The sequence below is a fragment of the Pan paniscus genome, chromosome 14, assembly GCF_029289425.2.
Source record: "Pan paniscus chromosome 14, NHGRI_mPanPan1-v2.0_pri, whole genome shotgun sequence".
In the NCBI taxonomy this organism is placed as follows: domain Eukaryota; kingdom Metazoa; phylum Chordata; class Mammalia; order Primates; family Hominidae; genus Pan; species Pan paniscus.
In genome coordinates this window covers 42,871,674-42,898,081 of record NC_073263.2, presented here as the reverse complement: position 1 = coordinate 42,898,081, position 26,408 = coordinate 42,871,674, and the positions used below count along the sequence as shown (strand labels likewise).

Sequence of the window (26,408 nt, the reverse complement as noted above, 5' to 3'; positions counted from 1 at the left end):
TATTTGAAGAGATGATAATGAGAATTTTACAAAACTGATGGAAGATATTAAGATTTTTAGTTGTTCCTCAGTGGAAAGATTGATCTACAGTTACATAGTTTATCATTACAGGAAGCAGAAGTATCTCCCCTACTATTCATAGTTGCTTAAAAAATCAAAGAGTTAATACATAAGCATACCTACTTCACAATTATCTATATTGTTTTAAACCATGAAACATTTCCATAACCTCAAGAGAGTATGGCACTGACTATGTGAAGATCGAAGTTAGGTATTTCCTTAGTGATGGAAAAGGAGAGTGAACTTTGGAAGGAAATGTATCTTTCTTTTTACTGTAAATATATACCATGATAATGCTAATGGAGAGTTCTTATAAAATAAGAAATTTGCAGATACTATATGAAATAAGCTTCCTTTGGTATCAGCTCTTTTCTTTTTGAGATGGAGTTTCACTCTGTTGTCTAGGCTGTAGTGCAGTGGCTTGGTCTTGGCTCACTGCAACCTTTGCCTCCCAGGTTCAAGCCATTCTCCTGCCTCAGCCTCCCAGGTAGCTGGGACTACAGGTGCACGTCACCATGCCCGGCTAATTTTTGTATTTTCAGTAGAGATGAGGTTTTACCATGTTGGCCAGGTTGGTCTCAAATCCTGGCCTCAAGTGATCCACCCACCTCGGCCTCCCAAAGTGCTGGCATTACAGGCATGAGCCACCGTGCCTGGCCTGGTATCAACTCTTTACAAGACATTAACAAATCTGATTCTTTCACCACAATTATTTTGTTATTGAAATAGGTATAAACCTAAGGACTTAGATCAAACAAAATCATGCTTTTTTTGGTTTTGTCTTTTTTTAAGACAGGGACTCACTCTGTTGTCCAGGCTAGAGTGCAGTGTCACAATCTCAGCTCACTGCAACCTCTGCACCCCTCACTCCCCAGCTCAAGCAATCCTCCCACCCCAGCCTCCTGAGCAGCTGGGATGACAGGAGGGCACTACCATGCTTGACTAACTGTTTAAGGTTATTGTAGAGATGAAATCGCCCTATGTTGCCCAGCCTGGTCTCAAACTCCTGGGTTCAACCAATCCTCCCACCTTGGTCTCCCAAAGTGGATTATAGATATTAGCTCCTATCTGGGGTTGTAGATATGAGCCACCACACCCAGCCTATTTCTTTTTTTCAATAAGAAGGATTTTTAATACCTAGCTGATCTCTACCCTCCTTTAACAGGAATCTGTGTTTTGTGGACAATTACAGGTAGGTTTTATTATTCATGATGTGTGTATCCCTGATACCTATAGAAATTGTTCAAGCGATTCTCCTGCCTCAGCCTCCCGAGTAGCTGGGACTACAGGCACCCGTCACCATACCCAGCTAAGTTTTGTATTTTTAGTAGAGACGGGGTTTCACTATATTGGCCAGGGTGGTGTCAAATTCCTGATCTTGTGATCCTGCCACCTCAGCCTCCCAAACCTGTGCCATTTTTAAAGCCAAATAGTATTTTCATAGACTTGATAAGTTTCAAAAACTATTTGCCCCATTATCTAGCCCAATGAAATACTGAACATAAATATATTTTGTTGAACAGTTATGAAATTGATATGAGATTTTATACTTGAATATATCTTAACAGGAAACAAGTTAGATATCTGTTAAGGCCAAACAAAGCTGTACTTTTATCCTTGGCATTTTGTGTATCAGCTTGTTTTGTGGTGCTCATACTTCATTAAAGCTGTAAGTAGAAACTGCCAATTTCATAATTGGTCATGAATCTCTTGAAAGTTTTTGTAGTTGCATAGGCAGAAAAAACCTAGAGAGAAAATATTTATACATCTTTTAAGTTACATCATATTATTTATTTTTATTTATTTTTATTTTTTTGAGACAGAGTCTTGCTGTTGCCCAGGCTGGAGTGCAGTGGCACAATCTCAGCTCACTGCAACCTCTGCCTTCTGGGTTCAAGTGATTCTCCTGCCTCAGCTTCCCAAGTAGCTGGGATTACAGGCATGCACCACCACGCCCTGCTAATTTTTATATTTTTAGTAGAGATAGGGTTTCATCATGTTGGCCAGGCCAGTCTCAAACACCTGACCTCAGGTGATCGGCCCGCCTCCACCTCCCAAAGTGCTGGGATTACAGGCTTGAGCCACTGCGCCCAGCCTTAAATTACATTATATTATTTTATGTATTTACTTTTTTAGAGATGGAGTCTTGCTCTGGCAACTAGGCTGGAGTGCAGTGGTGTGATCTTGGCTCACTATAACCTCTGCCTCCCGGGTTCAAGCAATTCTCCTGTCATAGCCTCCTGAGTAGCTGGGACTACAGACATGCGCCACCACCGCTGGCTAATTTTTGTATTTTTAGTAGAGACGGGGTTTCGCCATTTTGGTCAGGCTGGTCTCAAATTCCTGACCTCAGATGATCCACCTGCCTCGGCCTCCCAAAGTGCTGGGATTACAGGCGTGAGTCACCGCACCTGGCCTACCTCATATAATTTTATAAAGGAATGGTGGAAAATGAAATATTGTGCTCCAACTGAGGTGTGGCACAGAAAACTAGGGCAACACTTACTTTTAGAAATATCAAGTGTTACTCACTGTTTTAGAATTAATTACATAATTATCTACCAGAACACAAAGATCCCAGGGTATCTTAATGGAAACACTACATTTCCAAATAAAATAGTAATAATTATCACCTACTGTATTCAGAGTGCTTTATTAGCTATAATTTTTAACTCCCCACATCTCTGTGTGTAAATAAACATCACTAAGAAGATTAATCTTTTCTATAGTTTAGAAATAATAAAACTAAGGCAGAGAAATTGATGTGAATGATAAATAAGGCATTATGGTCTTGAATCATTTAAAGAGGCAGGTATTCAATAGGAACAATAGATGCTAACAAAGTACCAAAATCATTCTTGCAACTATTCATAAATTACTAGTTGGTAATTAATTAAAAGTATTACCTTTCTTCCAAAATGAGTGACCGAATCAACTTAAATTTTGTGAACAATGTCACGGCAGACTTGAGACTATTGGAAATTCCTAAGATGTGACAGAGCTTACTTTAGAATCACCATCCCAGGCACATGGTAGCCACAGGAAGTTGTATGTCATTAAAACCATTGGATTGGCCCCCTCCCCCTCCTCCCCTCCCCCTTCCCCTCTCCCTCTCCCTCTCCCGTCTCCCTCTGTTGCCGAGGCTGGACTGTACTGCTGTGATCTCAGCTCACTGCAACCTCCCTGCCTCGGGCTCCCCTGATTCTCCTGCCTCGGCCTGCCGAGTGCCTGGGATTGCAGGCGCACGCCACCACGCCTAACTGGTTTTTGTATTTTTGGTGGAGACAGGGTTTCACCGTGTTGACCGGGCTGGTCTCCAGCTCTTGACCTCGAGTGATCTGCCCGCCTCAGCCTCCCGAGGTGCTGGGATTGCAGACGGAGTCTCGCTCACTCAGTGCTCAATGTTGCCCAGGCTGGAGTGCAGTGGCGTGATCTCGGCTTGCTACAACCTCCACCTCCCAGCCGCCTGCCTTGGCCTCCAAAAGTGCTAAGATTACAGCCTCTGCCCGGCCGCCACCCCATCTAGGAAGTGGGGAGCGTCTCTGCCTGGCCGCCCATTGTCTGGGATGTGAGGAGCCCCTCTGCCCGGCCGCCCTGTCTGGGAAGTGAGGAGCACCTCTGCCCGGCCACCACCCTATCTGGGAAGTGAGGAGCGCCTCTGCCCCGCCACCACCCCATCTGGGATGTGAGGAGCATTCTCTGCCTGGCCACCCTGTCTAGGAAGTGAGGAGTGCCTCTGCCCAGCTGCCCCGTCTGGGAAGTGAGGAGCGCTGCTACCTGGCCGCCCTGTCTGGGAAGTGAGGAGTGCCTCTGCCCGGCCGCCCCATCTGGGAGATGGGGAGCGCCTCTGCCCGGCCGCCCATCATCTGGGAAGTGAGGAGCGCCTCTGCCCGGCCGCCCCGTCTGGGATGTGAGGAGCGCCTCTGTCCGGCCGCCCCATCTGGGAACTGAGGAGCCCCTCTGCCCGGCCGCCCCGTCTGAGAAGTGAGGAGCGCCTCTGCCCGGCCACCCCGTCTGGGAAGTGGGGAGCGCCTCTGCCCAGCCGCCCCGTCTGGGAAGTGGGGAGCACCTCTGCCCGGCTGCCCCATCTGGGAAGTGGGGAGCGTCTCTGCCCGGCCGCCCCGTCTGGGAAGTTGGGAGCGTCTCTGCCTGGCTGCCCCGTCTGGGAAGTGGGGAACGCCTCTGCCCAGCCGCCCCATCTGGGAGGTGTACCCAACAGCTCCAAAGAGATAGCGACCATCGAGAACGGGCCATGATGACGATGGCGGTTTTGTCAAAAAGAAAAGGGGGAAATGTGGGGAAAAGAAAGAGAGATCAGATTGTTACTGTGTCTGTGTAGAAAGAATTAGACATAGGAGGCTCCATTTTGTTCTGTACTAAGAAAAATTCTTCTGCCTTGGGATGCTGTTAATCTATAACCTTACCCCCAACCCTGTGCTCTCTGAAACATGTGCTGTGTCAACTCAGGGTTAAATGGATTAAGGGCGGTGCAAGATGTGCTTTGTTAAACAGATGCTTGAAGGCAGCATGTTCATTAAGAGTCATCACCACTCCCTAATCTCAAGTACCTAGGGACACAAACACTGCGGAAGGCCGCAGGGACCTCTGCCTAGGAAAACCAGAGACCTTTGTTCACGTGTTTATCTGCTGACCTTCTTTCCACTATTATCCTATGACCCTGCCACATCCCCCTCTCCGAGAAACATCCAAGAATGATCAATAAATACTAAAAAAAAAAAAAAAAAAAAAAAATTGGATTGGGAGACTGAAGAGATGTAATACATTGAATGTCACAAGAGTTTGATTGGGGGATAAATCTAGGTTTATACACCACATCTTGCCAACAGAACAATGCTTTTTTTCAGTGGAACAGTAGCAGTTTGTTACTGTTTTCAATGAAACACTTGCAGTCTGTTAAGATGGCCATGAAAGTGTTAGGTAGAAACGATGGGTCTCCAGGACACTTGATGCACCTTTATACGACTGTAACCACTAAAGTGAAGACTGCCATTGGAGCAGACTGTTACAGAGCCAAGGAAAACTAAAGCCATCCCTAAAACAGTGTAACAAAAAGTCAAGGTGAAATGTGGTGGGTCAGGCACAAGTCACGAGCCTACAAAGTAGAGGGATGTTCTCTGATATAGTGTTCCAGAACTGCAGACTCATTAGAGAGAAAAAAATGTGTGATTAATGCCCATTTGGGAAGAATCTGAGGTAGAAGGAGGCTAGCCACTAAACTTCGTTTGGGGAGATAAGTAAGACAAATAGTGACGTTGCAAAGATCTGAAACAGCTCTGCTACAGGGCCATTTGAACAAAAGAATGAACACATTCTAGCCTGACTCTGCCTTGCTACTCTGAAATGGTTGGAAGTGGAGAGAGAAAAGTGCTTTGAGATTTCATCGTAGAAAGATCGTTGGTGAATAGACCAGACATTTAGGTTAGCTATGCATTTCTTATGCTGTTGAATTTATTTTCTATGGTGAGAATCTCTTTGTCTGATGGCACCCATAGCCTAAGATAATTGATGCACAATACACATGCAGGTTCTGAGTTCATTTGGATAGTATAGTGGGAAGGAATAAAATATTTATTCTCAGTACAATTTGCTTCCAAAGTTAGAATCATTCACTGTTGGATGATGATGATGATTCATCTTCCTGACAGACAATTGGAAAAAAAATTCCACACTATCTTACATACTCCTCTAGTTGAGGGCTAGGGATTTCTTGAGACCATAAAAACTATTTGCTCATTATTCACCTGTTCTTGAGAATTGAACCCTTAGCTTCCATTTGAATTAAACTTCTGCTCAACTGATCAGAAGTTCTTTTTGACAGTACAGTGCTCAAGGAATTACTGATTCTTATACCTAAGAATGAAAGAAACAAAAAGACATGCCATAAAAGGTTCGAACTTCACATTAGATACACTGTCAAACCATAAGATCTAATTCTAAAATCATCATTAACAGGAACATGGTTTAGAAAAACTTCTAAATTTATACTAAAATAAAAATAAATATTTAGACTTAGTTTTTATGTCTAATCTACTTAAGATCAAACTTGTCATGCCACTCATCTGAGTTTTGAACTGGTGAAAGTGCACTTAAAATACATGTGAAAGCTCTGTTTTTGCATTTCTAAGGGTGGAGAGAAGGCATAGCATTTTATAAATAGTGTGAGATTGAGAAGAACTTTGTAACTTTAATGTTTAATTGGTACTTATATTTATTAGATAAGTGCATTAAAAGACTATATATATAAATATATATATATATATAAAAGCTGGGCAATTCTAAGGAAAATTCAAACCAAAAAAATTGTGGCCAGTTAAATTATCTTTCCAATTAAATTATCTTTCCAATGAGCTGAAAAAACCAAATGCTCTTCCTTTGCCTCCCTAACACCCTCTAGATCTTCCTTTATGGACAGCATGCCATTCTTCTCTTCTGCCTTTCCTGACTATTGTAATTTAGGTACCCTCCTTTTCCAGCTGCATGGTGAATGGGTTCTTGCTTTTTCCTTCCTCCTCCCAACTTTTTTTCCTCTCTGAATACATTCCACAGATGACCATCTTCCAAAGTAACAGCATCAATTAATTTTTTAACTTAAAAAAATCTTCTTTAGCCCTGACTCTGCCCTCTCCATTGATGTGTAGTGTGTGTGGAAAAGGCTGTGCAGGGACTGATAAGCCCCCATTTGTGAAGGTGCTTCAGTAGGAAGCAAGGCCTTTGAGGTACTCACAAATGGGGCTGTTTATTCAGCCAGCCCAGGCTCCTGGTGAGTCGATGAGTTGACCCACACATCTCACAGGGCTCTAAGGTTTTAACTGAGCCACAAGACAGCCGCTGAGCGATGGGAAGCAGCATTTCTTCTGTGCCTGAGACTGGAAATCGGTCTTTGTTTTTGATTTTGAATAGATAACAGTTTGTTCCTTGATGTTTTATCTCAGTTAACTATTAAGGTTTCTCACCACACTTCTGTCCCGTTTTGCAGAATCTGATGACCTCCGAGGGGACCCTGCACTCAGCCATCAAAGTGTTCCTGCCCCTCTGGACGCTCATAATTCAATGGTAGATGCAGGTGGAGTTGAGAACATCACCCAGCTTCCCCAGGAGCTTCCTCAGATGATGGCTGCAGGTAAATGCCAGTGGCCAGCACAGGACACAAACAAGGATTTTTTGAGTTCTTAGTGGAAAAGCTTGCCCCACCTTGAAAGATATGCATTGAACCAGGAGCCTGGGCCCATAAAGAAATCAGTCTGTAGAACTAGTGAAAATGAAAGAGCACTAAGTCAAATTTGACACATTCTTCTATTTTGTTTTGTGTTTTCTTAAGCTTTGTGCTACTTGTTTTTAAATTTGATTTATTTATTTAGAAATCCTTCAGAAAAGTCACGTTAGGTAGACACCTGTATTTTCTTAGTGTAATAATGTAAAAGTTTGTAAAGGAAGGAATAGATTACGAGGTAACACTTAATAAATTCAGTCAGGACCAGTTCTACTGCTTGACAACTATTTTCTTATTAGATAGAAGGCCTGCCTGCTCAAGAATTACACCTAGAAACAGTAAGCCAATTAACTTGTTTTACCAAGAGAGTATTACTGCTTTGCCTCTCAGCCTTGTGACTTAACTAACGTTGTTTCACTGGGAGAAGGAAACAATTCTTCGATTTTTTTCCAGGGGTACCTCCTTAATAGCATGCTGTGTATAATATAAACTACATGTCATTAAGTTTTCTCCCAGAAAGTATTTGGAAACACTTTGTGTTTATGTCTAGAGAAAACATGGCTGCAGATTATAGTTCTTTATTTTTTTTTTTTTTTTGTAGTTTGGGAATGTGCTAAATGAAGCCTCACATCTCTAGAAATGTGATTTTCTTTAAAACAAACACCCTTGCCTGTGGACTCTAAATCATGGTTTGTTTTTCCCCACAGCAGCCGATGGTTTGGGGAGTATAGCGATAGACACGACCCAGCTCAACATGTCCGTGACAGATCCCACAGCCTGGGCTACAGCCATGAATAACCTGGGCATGGTTCCCGTAGGGTTGCCTGGACAGCAGCTCGTGTCTGGTAAGCTTTCTCCTGGTTTCAGAGATGCTTGCAGCAGTGCCGAAGGGTGTAGGTGACAGGTGCCTGGTAATCTCTCCGTACCGCGAGTGTTGGACACAGTCTTTTATTTATGACTGGGGCATGTTTGGCAAGTTGTACTTGAGATTCTTTTCCTCACCACCTTTCTCTTCTGCCTAATAGCCTTGTTCTCAGAAAAAGCCACCCTAACTGTTATTGCTATACACAGTCCTGCAACATCAATTGCGTTTTTTAAAATTGGTAAATAGAATGGCTAATATTTGCTTTCCAATTTGCAAAACTCATTCACCTACATTATCCCATTTGATTGCACTGTCTTCCCTTTATGATAGGTAGATATTTCTTTTTGTTATTGCTCTTGTTAATGTTTCCATTTTACAAATAGAGAAACAGAAGAGCAGAGTTTCGGTGACTTTTCCAGCACTGAAGTGGCAGAGCTATAAACTCAGCTCAGCTGACACTAAATTCCCTGTTTTCTGTCCACTACATGGTGAAATCCTAATACAATGCATGCATTCAGCAGAGAAAATGTTTAGAAATACCACAAAGTCAAAAGTCATCTAAAAGATTTAACCATTGAATTTAACAGGTGTTTGCTGAGGATTTTACATGTGTCCTGTAAAAAGTGCTTTGAGAAATAGAATAAATATATATGTATATAAGTGTCTTTGAAGAGCCTTTCTCTCTAAATTGAAAAAAACAAAACAAAACACCAACACCTGAAAAACAATGATAAAAATGATGTGTAGAGTCAGGTGTGTTAAGTAGTGGTGCAGACTGGTAATGTAATAATCAGATCGGTCACTGGGGCTTTGAGGAAAGATGTTATCAGGAAGGTGGGGCTTGAGCTAAGCCTGGAGAGATGAGTAGGATTTGTATATTCACTCACTCATTCATTCATTCAACAAATACTCATTGAGCCGCTGTCTGGTGCAGGGGCTCCCGCAGTAAACAAGACAAGTATGGTCTGCCCTCTCAGAATTTATAGTGGAGAGGTGACAACCAGGTATTATGCAGTAGTCATTGTTACAGTGGCAGAAGAAAAATTCACTTTTTGGCCATCAAAGTAGGTGAGGGTAGATGGTGTTCATTAAATAGAAACCAATTGCTTTTGGAATGTGCTAAGTTCTACTCCCACATACCTGTGTACTTTATGCTGAGTTGACCAAGCATTTGTTTTTTGTTGTGTTTCTTTTTGGTCAATAGTGGCCATAAATGAAAAATTCCAAATTAATTGTAGTAATATGTGTGTGTGTGTGTGTACGTGTGTGTGTGTGTGTGTGTACGTGTGTGTGTACATGTGTGTATGTGTATATGTGTATCCACATATATATAATATATATGGTTTCTTTTTTAATATAATAAGAAAGAATATGAAAATGGTTAAGAGACCAGGGAAAGTAGGAGACAAAGGAAATACAAAGGCTGAGTTTTAAAACATTATATTTAGGATATTTATTAAGTTCTTCAAAATGCTATCAAATTCATACAATTGAAGATTAGTCTGCTCCAGGGAGGTAGGTGTACATAAATGACATTTTCTATGGCTTGAACATGTGTTTATCCCAGGCCCCTCTTCCCTAAAGCTTACGTAGACAGATACTTTCTTCTAATAACTTGAAAGTAAAGATTTCTATTTTTCCACCCACATTTCCCCAGCTGCCTAATTGAAATATTCACAGAGCAGAAGTTACTTACTCTCGTCTCACCTCCTACTTCTCTCAGAAAATGTAGTACGACTTCTAGAGTAAGCCAAAACCTTCATAATTCATTATTTTTTCTTGTAATTTTGAGTCTTCTGACATTTTAACCATGACCAATTTATGATTTTCCCAGCAACTTGCCATGAAAAGAATTACAGCCCTACGCATTATAGAAGATTTACCGTATCTGCCCCAAATTACTTTTTCTATCTCCTGTGTTAGCCAAATTGCTTAAACTGTTTTTGAGCCTTTCAGGGTCTTTCTGGGCTTCCCTTCATCATTTACACAGCCTGATAATTTAACTGCACTTTGCTTTGTTCTCAGGGCCACCAGCCGACTACATTCCTTGATACAATCTCAGGGTCAGGTTCTGTTGTGTTTGGTTAGTGCTTATTTATTTTATTCCAGTCTTTTTTCTGTGTATTTCAATCATACTGAATATAACATTTTCTATTATGCATTTTTAACATCTTATCCTAAACTATTTTTCCATTGTATTCTTTTATATTAAAAATTTAAAAATAATTCATCAAATCTCTAGATTACTTAACCATTCTACTATTTACATTTAGGCTGTTTCCATTTTTTCACTGTTACTAGCCAAGTTTCTTTAAAGAACTTAGTCTCCCTGAGCATGCAAAAACATCTTACCTTTTCTATAAAATGGTGATCATATCTACTTCATGGAACTGCTGTGAGATTTAAATGGGATAATTTATATAACCTCCATATGGTAAGCATACATTAAATATTCTTCTTACTCCTTTGTTCTTATTTCTTTCTTTCTCCTTTCTGCTTTTTTTAAAGCAAATAATATTTTGCTTTAAAACATTGCAGTGGACATTTTTATGCATGGGGCTTTTTAGCTGTTAGAATTATTTCCATTGGATAGACTCCTACATGTGGAACTAGTACGTCAAAAGAAATGAGCATTTTCAAGTTTCTTGTTAAGTACTGGTCAATTAATTCCCAAACTATACATATGGACTTAATATTTACTAATTTGATATGCAAAAATGGCATCCTATTATTTTATCTTAAATTATTCTATAACTACCTTTGTTTATTTCCTTATTCTCCTTCATTTTCTATTCACATTTTCTCTTTTGTAAATAATTATTCTCACACTGTATCCATTTATCAAATAGGGTTCCTGGTAATTTTCTTTTTTCTGGTTTATATTTGGGCATTTGTTAAACATTTTAATCCTTGGACTTCGTATTTCCTAAAAATATTTATCTAGTCCATGTTTTGCCTCTTAATGTTAGTTCTTTTTTATGGTTTTTATATTTAATTTTTCATTTATGAGTTTTTTATTCCATTTCTAAATGCAGAAAGGTTTGCCCACTCTGGAAGTTGTTATATTCCCTATTTTCCATGCCCCCAGTGACTTAATTCTGCCTTTTATTGGAAATTAAATTCTTATGCATATTTTTGTCTATTTCTGAAATATCTATTCTTTACTACTGATTTATCTATTTTTATTCCAAGACCACATTGTTTCAGTTCTTATGGTTCTATGGTATGTTTATATGACATATCTGATGCCCTTTTTACTGTACCTGGTGTGCAGCACTATGTTTCTTTTCCACGTAGCCATAGAGCCACGGATGCCATTGCTTGCTCAGGTGTCATGCTGGCCACCTCTGGAGTTCTTCAACTGTGAATGCAGAATGTTAGAGGCAGCCTTTAATGTTTCAGAAGGGACTTAACGATTATTTAGTGTAACCTTCCTTCCAAGAAATCCTCTTTAAAACATTTCTGACAGGATTATGGAGAGGCTGGATTTTATGAGTACTTGGCTTTCTCCCAAAGTTTCTGATATTTCTAAATGACCAACCACTCTTCCCATATTTGTTGAAATTAAACTGACACTAAATCCCTTTCCTCACTGCTTCTTCAATTTATTGAGAGATTAAAATTATCAGTAAAGCAAGGCGTAAAATTTTTATATCCTCTGATTTTATCAAAAGGATTTCCCAGGAAATCAAATCCCTCATTACTGTGGTAGCACACCTTTCAGATGTGCTGTCATGCACTTCCACAGCGACGCCTCTTCCACTTCCCTCCCCTTTCATCATCACCAAATGTTCCCCTCACCGTGATTCTGCTCCCACCTTTATGAACTTCTCTGTTTACCTTCTTCACAGGAAGTGCTACTTGAGATCATTACATTGAATTTGTTCCTTTTATCCCAAATATACCATTACACAGTTATACCCCAGTCCTAAATCCCATACTCCAAAGTCCTGGCTATTCTGTGAGATGATACTTACCTCCATTATTGTTTCTTGTTTGTTTTATTCCCCATACTTTGTTTTGGTTTTGTGAAGTTTTTTTGTTGCCTTTGATTTGTGTTTGTTGTCAATACTTTGTGCATTGGTGTAGATCTAGGTTTTTTAAACCAATCTGTTGGAACATTCGTGTTCCACTGTTGTAAGGTAGAGTGGAGGTCACATAAGTATTATACTTAGGTGGCCTAACAATGGTGGCAAACTCTGGGTTAAACATAGATAAATTGCTTTCTTTGTAGGTTTTCCCAAGGCCTTTACTATGCTAATGTGCAATAAGTAGTTCTCAAAGAGTGGGATCTACTACGTACAATTCCTAACTTAATTTAGCCTTTAAAAAATGCCTGCATTAGGACAAATACCTAATGCATGTGGGGCTTAAAACCTAGATGATGGGTTGATAGGTACAGCAAACCACCATCGCACATGTATACCTATGTAACAAACCTGTACATTCTGTATCCCAGAACTTAAAGTAAAATTTAAAAATTAATTAAAAAACAAACCTGTGAGCCTCTCATGAGACGCTAGAATATTCACTGTGGAGATCCTTCTCCACTACCATCCATCCTTCTATGCCTCATATGATATCCTCTGCATGATCTAGTTCACAATTTTGTTTATGTTTGTGCTGAACAGGGTCACTCCCTAATCTCAAATTTCAAAATTTGGGTCAGGTGTTGCCTGAAACCTTCTTCTCAGTTTTCTGTGACACACATTGTCCCTTTTCAGAAGGCCCCACCTCTGGTGTCACAAGTTGAAATCTAGAATATCAAATCCCAAGCTTTGGCACCTCTTGTGTGACCAGCTGCGCTCTTCCTGTATAACCTAATTTCTTTTCCAAAGTTATAATCATCAACTGGAAGGAGAGCTGAAAAGCAGGAGCTGAGTACCCAGGTTTTAAGTTTCTTGCCCAGGCCTGCATGGGAACTAATAGTGCTTTCTGGATATTCTCTGGCCGTGAGATAATACCTTGCTTTTCTATAAACTTTTTGAAATCTCCTTTCCTATTGTCAACAATATTTCTTTAGCCATTATTGACTCTGGGGTGATACACGTCTTTTACTCCAAGCTTCTTAGCATGCCATTTGTGCTATTTTAAACACATGTTCCAAAAAGACATCATACTTGGCTGGGCGCGGTGGCTCACTCCTGTAATCCCAGCACTTTGGGAGGCTGAGGCAGGCGGATCAAGAGGTCAGGAGATTGAGACTATCCTGGCTAACACAGTGAAACCCCATCTCTACTAAAAATACAAAAAAATTAGCAGGGCATGGTGGCGGGCACCTGTAGTCCCAGCTACTCGGGAGGCTGAGGCAGGAGAATGGCGTGAACCCGGGAGGCGGAGCTTGCAGTGAGCCGAGATGGTGCCACTGCACTCCAGCCTGGGTGACAGTCAGAGTGAGACTCTGTCTCAAAAAAAAAAAAAAAAAAAAAAGACAACATACTTCCCAATTAACTACATAGAGCCACATCCTTTATCAGTGACTAATTTGGAGCCAACAAAAGACTTCTTCACACTTGTAAGGGTCTATCAGCACCCTTAAGTGTTCCTTGGCTCATACCTTGCTGTTTCTTTTTCAGAAGCTCTGGGTTCACTGTCACTGCTTCTGTTTCCTGCCATTCTGAGAAGAACTTAGCTTTCTATCTCATGGAACGCTAAGATAGGTTGCAAGTCCTTCTCCATCCCCTTCACTACCCTCTCCCATTCACTGGTGTTTCCACTTATTTTCATTCTTCTCTGCTTCCTCAGAGTACTTTTTTCTAATTTCCTTCTTGGGTTGTTTAATCCTCACAGGAACACCTTTATCCTCTTTAATATGCCCAGATATGAAGAGGGATTTGTTAAATCCTTTCATCTCCTCAAGCATCACTCTTTTAACTGAGATTTATTGAGCCAGATGTTATGCTAAATACTGGGAATACAGGACATAGACCTTACTGTCATGCTTTAGAGTGGTGGGAGAAACAGAAAAGAGTAAATACACAAAAACAAATTAACATGATAAGTGGTTATGCTACTAATAGATAAAGGGTGCTATAGGATGTCACTGACGAGAGTTAAGCAGGGGAGTAGCAGGATCAGAATTATATTTTTACAGAGCATGTTTGTAACCCCTATAGAGGACTGATGGGGGTGTGGAAAGGTTGGCAACCAGACAGGAGTTACCTAGATAAGAGACAGTGATGGCAGTAATGCCAGCAATTATCCTGAGCAGTACAGATGGAGTAACCTGAAGGGATTCATGAGACATTTCATTGTAGAAACCACAGGAATGGATGACTAAGACCACATGGAACATAAGGAGAGTGAAGAATCAGCAGTGACTCCTAGGCTTCTAGACTTGCAAGTGGGGTTAACCATAGAGCCATTTGCTTAGAAGGTGGGGAAGGCTGAAAGAGAAGGATGGGTAAGATGGCTCATTTCCTTTTGGATATGTTGAGTTTGAGGAACCTGTTGAAAGAAAACCTGTGTTGAGCAGGGAGATTTATGGGCCTGGCAAGCAGGAAGGAAGGCCTGATGGAGGTATGGCTTTGGTGGCCACAACATAGGGATGGTTGTTGACGCCCTGGGGACCGTAACGCCCAGACGCACCTCTGCTGTGAAATTAGGAAGAAGCTCTCAGATGCTCCTTCAGGTTTCAGCCTACCCTGCAGCCAGGTCTCCAGATCCCTCTCTTGTGTCCCACTACATTCCTACTATTGCAGCACTCCAAGATTTGAAATGAGAGAAGTGGTCAGAGATAAAAAAAATAGAATCTGGAAATCCTGCCTGAAACTGTCTCTTCAGCTTACAAATACACTCAGGACTGTCTGTTGATAAACCACCCCACATGCTTGTTTTTAAAATGAAAATCATACTTATACCAGCAAAGTTTCTTTCTTTAGTCCCTTCAGATATTAATGGTGGCATTCTCTGACACAGCCATGATGAAGGGGATACAGACAGCCTGGCGGGTACCAGTGGGGGTCTCTAAAGGACGATGCTCAGAGTTCTCTTTTGTTTTTATTTTCCATCTTGTTGAAAGATTTCTCACTATCAAGTGTCAGAAAACAAATAGGCCCTTGACTTATGTTTCACAATTTATGTACCTGATTTCATGTACTTGTGACAGTTCTGTTACGCTCTGTGCAGTTACTTACCCTTTCTTCCCCAGGACATTAGGACAGTACATTGGTATATTTATTTACTCACCACAGTATTACAGCATTTTTTACAAGGCACTAGAGGAACAGCAATTGGCCTGACCGACCAGTGATGCTCTTATGGAGAACACGTATCTCTAAAGAAGATGTTATCAAATAATTATACAAATGACTAATTATAATTGTGGGATGTTATAAAGAGGAATTGGGAGCCTAACTTTGTTTGGAGGTATTGGAGAAGCTTCAGAAAATGTTCCTCTAAAGTAGTAATATTCAAACTAAGACCTAAAGGATAAATTAGACTTATCTAGTTAGCAGGAGGGAAGAGCAGAAAGAAATGGAGAATTTGAAAAGATGAGAAAGTTCTAAAAGCAGAAAATGTCCTGTTCAAAGACCTGAGATGAAAGGAGCTTATCCCCTTCAAAGAAGAGAAAAGTGGGTGTATGTGGGCCAGAGGTGGTGGTTGGGATGGAGTGGGATTGGCAGGTTGGTGCTTAACACAAGTCTGGTAGGATAGGCTGGGGCCAGACCATGCCTTCCAAAGCTTGGAGTACAGACTTTATTTGAAGTGCAAACTACTGAAGTTTTAAGGAGATAAGTGACCTGTGACTCGTGTTTTTTGTTTATTTCTGCTAACAAAAAAGCATCTGACTTGTTTTATAGAGAGTGCATTGAAGAATGGCAAGAGGGGAGGCTGGGTTTATATCTAGAATGCTGCTGTCCAAAAAGGGATGGCAGAGTTAGATGAGGCAGAGGTAGATGGCCTAGTTATATCCAGTGGGACTGGAATATGGAGCACCTGCCATGTGCAGGCACTGCCATAGACGCTACACATGCTGTCCTGCAACTTGCATCCTAGTGCTAAGCTGATGTGTGTGTGTCTACAATATTTCTTTTGTTTCTTTTTCTTTCTTTTTATTTATTTTTTTTTTTTGAGACAAGATTTTACTCTGTCATCCAGGCCAGAGTGCAATGGCCTGATCACAGCTCACTACAGCTTCAACTTCCCGGGCTCAGGTGATTCTCCACCTCAGCTTCTCGAGTAGCTGGGACCACAGGTGTGTGCCAGCTAATTTTTGTATGTTTAGGAAAGATGGGAATTCACACCATGTTGCCCAGGCTGGGCTCTAACTCCTGGGCTTGATCAAGCAATCTGCCTGCCTCAGCCTCCCAAAGTGGTAGGATTACAGGTGTGAGCCACTGCACCCAGCCTGTCTTACAGTATTTCTAGAGATAAGAGAATGTGTAAAATCTGTTTCCAAAAAAGATTTGCTTTGGCCTATCCCATGTACTATATAAGGTAACTGACATCACTTAAAGCAAATCAAAGATTGTTCTCCACAAATGACAAAAGCCTATATCCTTGTTGGCTAGAGATGTTACAAACTTTTGTTAAATGCTTAATATAATATAGTCACTTTTCTATTCCATGGAATGAATAAGGTAAATTTACTTGCTTAGCATTAGATCGACCTCTTCTGAATTATTAATGTAAAAATTTTTTCATCCTGTGTATACTACAACAAATACATATATATTTAAATTTTATTCTAGTTTGCACCTCTTGATTAGCTTAATCTTTATTTGCTCTGTTGTACTCTGGTATATGTACCACTCATTAGCCTTTAGAACTATGGTGGCCACATTCTTACTCACTAGACTAAAACTAGAGAGATATTTTTAAATAATTGAATGCGTATTGACATATGTACATGTATTAAATATATAATCTACAATATATAATTTTTGTATGTGTATATATCACAAATACATACATTCCCTAATTTTCTTGATTTCCTCTGGAGTAGAGAAGCTTCAGTATCTTTAACAGCCCAATAAGCTGAGGGAAAATATTTGCATTCCACACTGGGAAATGCATCCTCTGCTCAGAGTGGACATTCTAATTCAGCAGAGAATAGAAAGAAAAGCCAGACAATTAAATTCCCATATTAGAATGAGTTTGAGTGTTCCTATACTGATATAAGTGTGTGTATATATGTGCGTGCATGCATGTGAATTATTGTATATTGGATTTTTGCATTGGGTTAATGTCAAAGTCTTTTATTTGTAACTATGGATTAATTGCATAGGGGACTTCTGCTCCAGATCCACTGTTTGTTTTTATTTCCTTTTATTATTCTGCAGCCTGCCTTATAGTTTACAGTGTGTTACATACTGCATTCTTGAATTGTAAGCACATGTCATTTATGTGCTAATATAATTATTCTATCATCTGTCTAACAGACTGTGCTGGACTTCTTCTATGGGAAAGAACTGTAGCTAATCATCATTGTATTTCCTCTATCATTAAAGCTGGGTGCTTGGTAACTATATAGTTGAATGAATATGTAATTTGGTTCATTTATATAAATAATTACATAAAATGCATAATACCTGGAAAAGTCACTTTTATACTTGGTCCTTAGACTGTCTAAACTATAGATTTTCTATCTTCAATCAGTTAGATATGAAGAGTAACTATGACCTCCAGCCCCCTTATTTGACATCCATGATTTATTTTTATCATAATTGAGCATTATATTTTCAGATTCCTTCTTTTTTAAAAATGTATCTTCCCTGTCTTTCTTTATCATGGTTATGCTTTCATCTACCTTCTTGCACAGATGGAGTATATTTATAATAGCTGTTTTAGTGTGCTTATCTACTGATTCTATTATCTGTGACATTTCTGAATCTCTTTCTTGATTGATTTTTATCTTTATGATAGGTCTTATTTTTCTGTTTCTTTGCATGCCTACTAATTTATTATTGGTTGCCAGATGTTGTGAATTTTATGTTGTCAGGTGCTGGATTTTTTTTTCTTTCCTTTTTTGTCTTCCTTAAAATATTTTTAAGTTTTTGTTTGTTTGTTTGTTTGTTTTGAGATGCAGTCAAGTTCCTTGGAAACAGTTTGATTCTCTCAAGGCTTTGATTTTATACTTGGGTTAATGTATCTAAGCAGCTTTTAGACTGGAGATAATTTCGTCCGGTTTCTGAGGCAAAACACTTCTGGGAACTCTTTACTGGCATATTGCGAGGTTGCTTCTCTCTGGATCTTGAGAACTTGAGCTACTCCCTGTCCTTTGTGAGCTTCAGAAAGGTTCCATCTGTGGCTTTTGCCCCAGCCTTCGCACTTTCCTCTCCGTCTCTCCTAATCAACATGCAGCCACAGACTCTGAGGGGACCTCTGAAGATCTCCAAAGCTCTCTCTCTCTGATTGGCTCCTTCCTCTCTTGTACTCTGCCCTGAAATTTCCAGGGGCATTGGTCTCCCCAGATGTCTAATTCAGACAGACCTCAGGCTCTGTTCTGGTTTCTCTTCCTTGCATTAAGCCCTGGAAACCTTCTAGACAGTGACTGGGACTATCATAAGTTTCACTTCATTTATTTCCCGTCTCTCAATGATCACTATCCTGTACTTCTTGTTGTACAGTATCTGAAAACCATCATTTCATATATTTTGTTTGATTTTTGAGTTGTTTGAAGTAGGAGAATAAATTCTATCCTTGTTACTTTCTGGTGGCTGGAAGCAGAAGTTTACAGACAAAGTCTTTTTAAAGTGAATGTATGTATTGCCTAGGGATATAAGAAGTTAAAGATCTGGGGCTATGATATGAGTGACTTTACTAGGAACACTAAAAACAATAGTAATAAAACCTATAATTATTTGGCACCTAATATGTGCCAAATACTCTAAATATCTTGCATCATTGAATCCTCTGCTAGCTAAATATTATTAACCCCATTTTATAGATGAGGGAACTGAGTTTAGGTGATGTGAGTTAACTCACCCAAGGTTACTCAGCTGGAAGGAAACAGTGCTGGAATTGATAACCAGGTCTATCTGCCTAAAGTGTTTCTACTATATTAGGATTTGGGGGCAAATGATTAAAGCAAAGTCTCCTACGTTTTTTGCCTAAGGCCAGCTCTATCTTTACACTTTTGTTTTTAAAAATAAATACCTTGGGTGGAAAGACATCATTAGTGGTGGGGGTAGGGGCGAATCATAGAGATTTATTTGTATTACATTGAAATTTAAAGATTTCAATTATGTAATTATTATGCACATCACTTTTTATTGTCCTTGAATGCTGCAGATTTCCATTTTCGAACCTGGGTCCTGTGATCTAGATATTGTACTAAAGTTGAACCAGGAACAACTTAGTAACATCAAGTAGACTTCTATGAATAACACCATGGTGGTCATGCACTCAGGTTTATGACAATAACCAAAAAGTGATCATCAGTATGGGAGAGAATATATACATTGCAGTCTGAAAGCAAGTAACACTCTCTCAAAGAAAACAGAAACTTGGAATTTTTAAAGTTTAACACAAATGAGATGGACTTGAGTCAACCTATGTACGTCCTGCATGGGAAGTCCAGAATGCAGAGCAGGTGGGATTGCTGATTTGGTAACTCAGGTGGAGGGAGTTCCTGGCTAATGGATTCCATTTCTCAGAAAAGGACAGGCATCTGCTGAGGATAAGTGGGCTGATGAGGAATGGAAGGTTGGAAGAGAAGGGAGAACCCTTGAAGGTTTCACTGGGGGAGAGACAGGAAGCTGACCAGAAAAATATGGTAAGATGTCTGGACACTCTTTGAGAGCCCTGCGTGGTTTTCTCCAGCACTGTTGTGTCCTCCCAGTAGGCAGGCACAGAGAAGGAAGTTCTCTGTGGGTTTATCCAAGGTTGGATTTTAACAGGTGGTGAGAATGAAAGGACAAGGGCACAAAGAAGGCATGAGCATTTTCAGGAGAGTAATTTCAGAGCTGGACTACACACTCCTACAAGAGTGGCAGTGGAGCCATGGAAAAAGGGGTGGGCTGATGAGGCAAGAAAGTGGAGGGGTGGCTGGATGGGCAGAGCTGAGGATGGCAAGCAGAGGGTTGGAAAGATGGGAAAGTGCAAGGACAGAGGGGCGTTAGCCTATTACAGCAGTATGTGGGGATCCTTTCTGTGGTCTTTCAGGAGAAAAAATTTTTCCTTCAACATTGAGGAACTGTCTCTGCAAGAGACAGATGGTGGCTTTAGAGCCTGAGGTCTTAGGTTTGAATCCAGGCTTGTTCCCTTAGCTGTGTAAACTTGGGCAAGTTAGTTAACTTCTCTGAGTTTGTCTGTAAAGAAGGAGGGAATAATCATCATCAGAGAATTGTTACCTTTTCTAGAATCGGTGAAGTGTGGTACATATTATAGGGATCAAATGTGTTAGTTTGTGTTACCCTCATTGGAGAGCAGTTTAGGAAGGCATGGGGAAGGGGAGAAGAGTGACCTTGGATGACTTTCTGTTTTAAGGGAATGAAAAGAGAAGACTTGGCCCCTGTAGAAAATGATCCCCTTGTCCTGACATCTCCTATTGGAGGAGAAGTGACAACCATCCTCTGCAAGCCATATGGAGGCACCCACATGTACCCAGTGCACACCCACAAATCATAGCTCTGTGACACTATAGCTGACCCCTGGACAAAGCCAGGATTAGAGCTGCTCACCCCCACACAGTAAAAAACTTACATATAAGTTTTGACTCCCCCAAGACTTAACTACCAGTAGCCTGATGTTGTCCAAAAGCCTTATAATAGTGTAAACAGTTGATTAACATATATTTTATATTTATGTGTATTATATGCTATATTCTCACAGTAAAGTAAGCTAGAAGAAAAATAAATGTTATTAAGAAATGATAAGGAAGGGGCTGGGCCCAGTGCCTACAATCCCAGCACTTTGGGAGGCCGAGACAGGTGGATTGCTTGTGTCCAGGAGTTTGAAATCAGTCTAACCAACATGGTGGTAAAACCTACCTCTGAAAAAAAAAATTAGTGGGGCATGGTGGCATGCACCTGTAGTCCCAGCTACTCAGGAGGCTGAGGCAGGTGAATCGCTTGAGCCTGGGAGATTGAGGCTACAGTGAGCCATGATCGTGCTAGTGTACTCCAGCCTGGGTGACAGAGACCCTGTCTCAAAAAAAAAAAAAAAAAAAAGAAGAGATGATAAGAGAAAATACATTTACTATTCATCAAGCAGAAGTGGATCATCATAAAGGTCTCCATGCTCCTCGTCTTCACGTTGGGTAGGCTGGGAGGAGGAGGAAAAGGCAAAGTTGATCTTGCTGTCTCAGGGGTGTCAGAGATGGAAGAGATGAAGGAGATGGAAGGGGAGGCAGGAGAGGCAGGCATACTTAGTATAACTTTTATTGAAGAAAATTGGTGATAAGTGGACCTTCAAAATTCAAACACATGTTCTTCAAGAGTCAGTTATATTAGAGTATTTGCTGCAGGTCATCTGTTTCAGCATCCTCTGGAAAGTAGATTTCTGGGCCTATTTTAGACCTTCTAAAACATGAGGCCTGGAAACTGCAACTAAAGTTTGAGTCCTTGAAGCACCCCAGGTTCTTGGCTGGTGGAGAAACAAACAAAAAAATCCTCATCTGGCCTTGGAATGGGCAGGGAAGCTTGTCTGATGCTACATTTCTGTGGTCTTACTTACGATGCAGTTTTAAAACTGAAAAATTTTTAAATAAAAGTAGTTGAGCTGTAAAGTACCTAAAACATAGTTGCATATACAAATTAAAACTCATGTATTGAGTGTCTGCTATGCTCAAGCACTGTGCTGTGGTCTGAATGTTTGCATACCCCCAAATTCATATGTTGAAATCCTAACCCCCAAGGTGATGATATTAGGACATGGGGACTTTGGGTGGTAATTAAGTCATAAAGGCAGAGCCTTCATGAGTGAGATCAGTGCCCTTTTAAATGAGACCCAAGAGAGCCCCCTCACTGCTTCCACCATGTAAAGATGAAATGAGAAGAGGCTGTCTTTGAACCAGAAAGTGGGTCCTCACCAGATGGCACATCTTCCAAGTGCCTTGGTCTTGGACTTCTTAGCCTCCAAAACATAAGCTTCTGTTGTTTATAAGCTACCTAGTCTGTAGTATTTGTTGCAGAAGCTTCCCATAGACTAAGACACACGGTATATAATCTCATTTAATTGGTTATTATCTTGAAAAAGATGTTTTGGGCATCAAGAAAAACATGATTGAACTGTAATAAACTATATTTTCCTCTTTAACAGGGACATTATCTTGCTATCTATCATAGAAGATATAATTTTGACCTTGAGGCTTTACTTCTGAATGTTTATGCCTATAGGGCAAAAGGACTCTTTTTCTTTAAAGGGAAGGAGAAATATGGTAGTCTTAAAGTTCAGTAAGTCTTTCTGACCACAAGGGTATCTTTAAAGAAATATTCCTCACTTCACTGGATGGGACCCTTGTGACCGCCATCAGTTAATGCATCCTAGCCATTTATTCCATCTCAGCAGGAAAAATGAGCCTCAATACCCTAATGTGAGGTGACTCCAGTCTCCATGGGGACCCTATGCACAGAGTGAATCACTGCTGATGAGGTTCTAACCAGAGACATTTTCATGAACTGTGCAATCACTCAAAAATGTTCATTTTATACTTTCAACACTTAGTGGCCTCTCTTGGAAACCATGTATTTGAGAACATCTTTTTGAATTTGTTCATCCCCAGCTGTGAGGAAATACTGCCTAGTCATGGGTAGGAAAAAGGCAATTTAGAAAAATAATAGAGGAAAACGATGACTTCATCCTTGTCTGAATTTTCTATGTCATCCTTGCTGGGGCTTCGCCAAGAGAGGGGCAGGCCAGAGATTCTGCAGGGGCACCAGAGGAGCCCAGTGTGCAGCAGGCCTCACCCACCAGAGAAGACTGGAAAGGGCATGAAAGTGCAGGAAAAGCCACTCAGTATGGCAAGAGGAAAGCACAGGGCCATGGGCCCTGGAGAGGTGGTGTTGCTCCTACCCTGCTCTATCACACGGTGGCGAAGTGGCCATGGGCAAGTTGCACAGATTTCGAGGGCCTTGTGGTGCCTAGCTGTCAAAGACAGGTATTCAGGCTCCCTTAAAGCTCTGACTTTCTAAGACTTAGAGGGAAAATCTTAAAAATCAAGAACATAAGACATTAATATGCACAATTGTAAAATGACTAACATCTGGTTAATATCTGGAAGGAATAAAGCAACATGGTAACTTTTAACAGGAACCACAGGAAGAGTATCTCCTGTGGTTAAGGTAATCTTGGCCGGAACTGGTGGCTCACGCCTGTAATCCCAGCACTTTGGGAGGCTGAGGTGGGCAGATCCCCTGAGGTCAGGAGTTCGAGACCAGCCTGGCCAACATGGTGAAACCGTGTCTCTACTAAAAATACAAAAAATTAGCCAGGCATGGTGGTGCGTGCCTGTAATCCCAGCTACTCAGGAGGCTGACACAGGAGAATCACTTGAACCCGGGAGGCGGATGTTGCAGTGAGCCGAGATGCTGCCACTGCCCTCCAGCCTGGGCTACAAGAGCAAAACTGTCTCAAAAAAGAAAAAAATTAAGGTAATCTTTTTGGTGGAGATGATGTTGTTTGTTTGTATATCTGGTCTTTAATGGATGCAGAGAGCTCCTACCGAGTCAGTCACACATACGGCCATGTGAGTGATGCAGGAGAATCATTGTAAGGAACTCAAATCTTGCTAGACTTTGAAGAAACAAGGAGCAAGAAAAGGAAGGACATTCTCCTGCCAGTTTCCGGGCTTTTGACGTAGCAGTGGCATCTGCTGAGTAACCAGTACCAGAGGATAAACACGAAAATGAATAGTAATTTAGATGCTAGCGATTAGATGGTGTCAGTTCAAGCAATCTTCGGAAAAGAGCAGCACCAAGTAGAGATTTTCTTATCAGTAAGAGGTAACCGGGGTACATGCTATCTGAAATCTCAAATAAGTGGCCATCGTTTGTTTTTATTTGTAATTGTTTTCATCATGGCTCTATCTGATTTCTGAATTTACAGTTCTGTAAAGAAACTTTGTGGAAATATGAGCAGGAAAGAACAAGAAATGCGTATTTTCTCACCTGCATCACCTTGGCAAACCTCTTGCTATTCCTGAGCCCATCGCAGACTATGTGGCATGGGCTTCTTTGAATGAGTAAACAAAGTATTCTGCTTTAAACAGCTTCCTGCTGGGCTCCATGCTTGTGGATAAGGCTGTGTTTCTTCGGATCACATTCATGAGAATGAAAGCAACATTGGGGCAAAAATAACGAAAGTATGGATAATTAAGAATTTATTGTGATATGTTGTCCACTATATATAGGAAGATAATCACACCAACTCAATGTTAGTGGAAATCATAAGATTTGAGAGTTTGAAAGGACTTTAGATAATAATATCTCATGCTGGTTTTGTTTTGTTTGGAGGCAAAGTCTTACTCTGGTGCCCAGGCTGGAGTGCAGTGGTGCAATCTCGACTCACTGCAGTCTTGACCTCCCAGGCTCAAGCTATCCAAGTGATCCTCCTACCTCAGTCTCCTGAGTAACTGGGACTACAAACACACACCACCACACTTGACTGATTTTTATATTTTTAGTAGAGATGGGGTTCCACCATGTTGCCAGGCTGGTCTTGAACTCCTGAGCTTAAGTGATCTGCCTGCCTTGGCCTCCCAAAGTTCCAGGATTATAGGTGTGAGCCACTGCACTTGGCCCTGGAGATAACATTTCATTTAAACCTTAGTGATCTGCCCCACAGTAGTGAATGTGTCACGCTATTCCCATGCTCATGGCAGATGTTGCTAGTCCATCAGAGGGCCTTCTTGCTACTGAGGTAGAATGTGTGCTTCCATTGCAACATAGCACTCCAAGGAGCCAACACCAGTTCATATGTGAAGAAATCTATCTGCTAATCTTTCTGCTAACACTGATCTGGTCCAGCCCTTGCATTTTTTTTTTTTTTTTTTTTTTTCCTGTAAAGGTTTTATTTTGTGGGGAGGGGAGGAATTCGTCCTTCTTGGCAGCCACTTTCCTCATGGAAGCCATGACCAGAATGTTGCTCAGCTCCTCTCTCTTCCTCCTCCTTGGCCTTTTCTTGATGAATTTGAGGGCCTGTTTGTCTTTGGAGACCTGTGGCAGCTCCATGGCATGTTGCATGGGGCAAAGCCACATACCTCTCAGATCACATCTCCCATGAACTTGGTGTGCTTGGTGGGATGTTCATGCCAGCGGCTGTGCCTCGGCTTGCTTGTGTTCTTGGTCACCTCGTGGCCCTTGTTTGAGGCCCAGGGCCCCGGAGTAATGCAGAGCCATGGCTGCTGCTCATCATTGGCTGCCACAGCACTTTCATATTATGGACAAGGAGACAGAGGTCTGGAGATTATCTTGTTTAGTTCTACAGAACAGTGTGTCTTGACTGGTTTCTCCACTTTTGATAGATTTGAGAGAAATACTCCAGGCACTCTTGCTTATTCCTTTCCTTGCCTAATGAAGAACATGCCAAGTTTGGGATGCCATTGAATTTTCACTCAATGAAATTGGCTAGTCATACAGGAGCAGCCTAACCTTGGGCTGTTCAAGAGGAGACTTCATTTTTCATTCATTCTCTGTAAGAATTTTGTAGATATTAAAAGAAAAGCCTATTGATATTGCACAAGTGTATTAGTTCATTATGTATTGCTGTAAAAGAATCCCTGAGACTAGGCAGTTTATAAAGAAAAGATGTTCATTTGTCTCAGTTCTTCAGGCTATACAAGCACAGCACCTGCATCTTCTAGGCTTGTGATGAGGTCTCAGGAAGCTTACAATCATGGTAGAAAGCAGTAGGTATGCCCACATAGCAAGAGAGGGAACAAGAGAGAGAGGAGGTGGTGCCAAGATCTTTTAAACAACCAACTCTCCTGTGAATAACAGTGAGAACTCATTCATTACCATAGGAAGGGGCTATCCATGAGGGATCAACTCCCATGACCCAAACACCTCCCACCAGGCCCCACCTCCAACACTGGAGATCATATTTCGACATGAGATTTGGAGGGGACATACATCCAAACCATATCAGTAAGGCAACTGAGATATGGATCAAATTAATGAACTACATTCATTTCTTTACATTCATAGAGTCTCAATTATTCCTTGTTTCATGTATAATTCTTGTAACTTTCTTTGTGCTAGAAGACCATGCTTAATCATTCATCCTCTCTTTATGCTGTATCTATTTGTCCATTGACCCATCCATCCATCCATCCATCCACCCACCTGTCGTTAGTCCATCCATCCATCC

The 26,408-nt window shown here is 41.0% G+C and overlaps 1 protein-coding gene and 1 pseudogene across 1 annotated transcript in view; one reads left to right on the top strand and one right to left on the bottom strand.

The window, feature by feature from the left end:
• Positions 1-26,408, top strand: part of ENOX1 (ecto-NOX disulfide-thiol exchanger 1) — a 409,234-nt gene that overhangs the window by 203,854 nt on the left and 178,972 nt on the right. The window contains exons 6-7 of the mRNA XM_063595931.1: positions 7,058-7,201; positions 7,999-8,136. Coding sequence (XP_063452001.1) covers positions 7,058-7,201; positions 7,999-8,136 — 282 coding nt within the window. The remainder of the gene's footprint in view (positions 1-7,057; positions 7,202-7,998; positions 8,137-26,408) is intronic.
• Positions 17,032-25,881, bottom strand: LOC129393613 (large ribosomal subunit protein eL36-like; annotated as a pseudogene).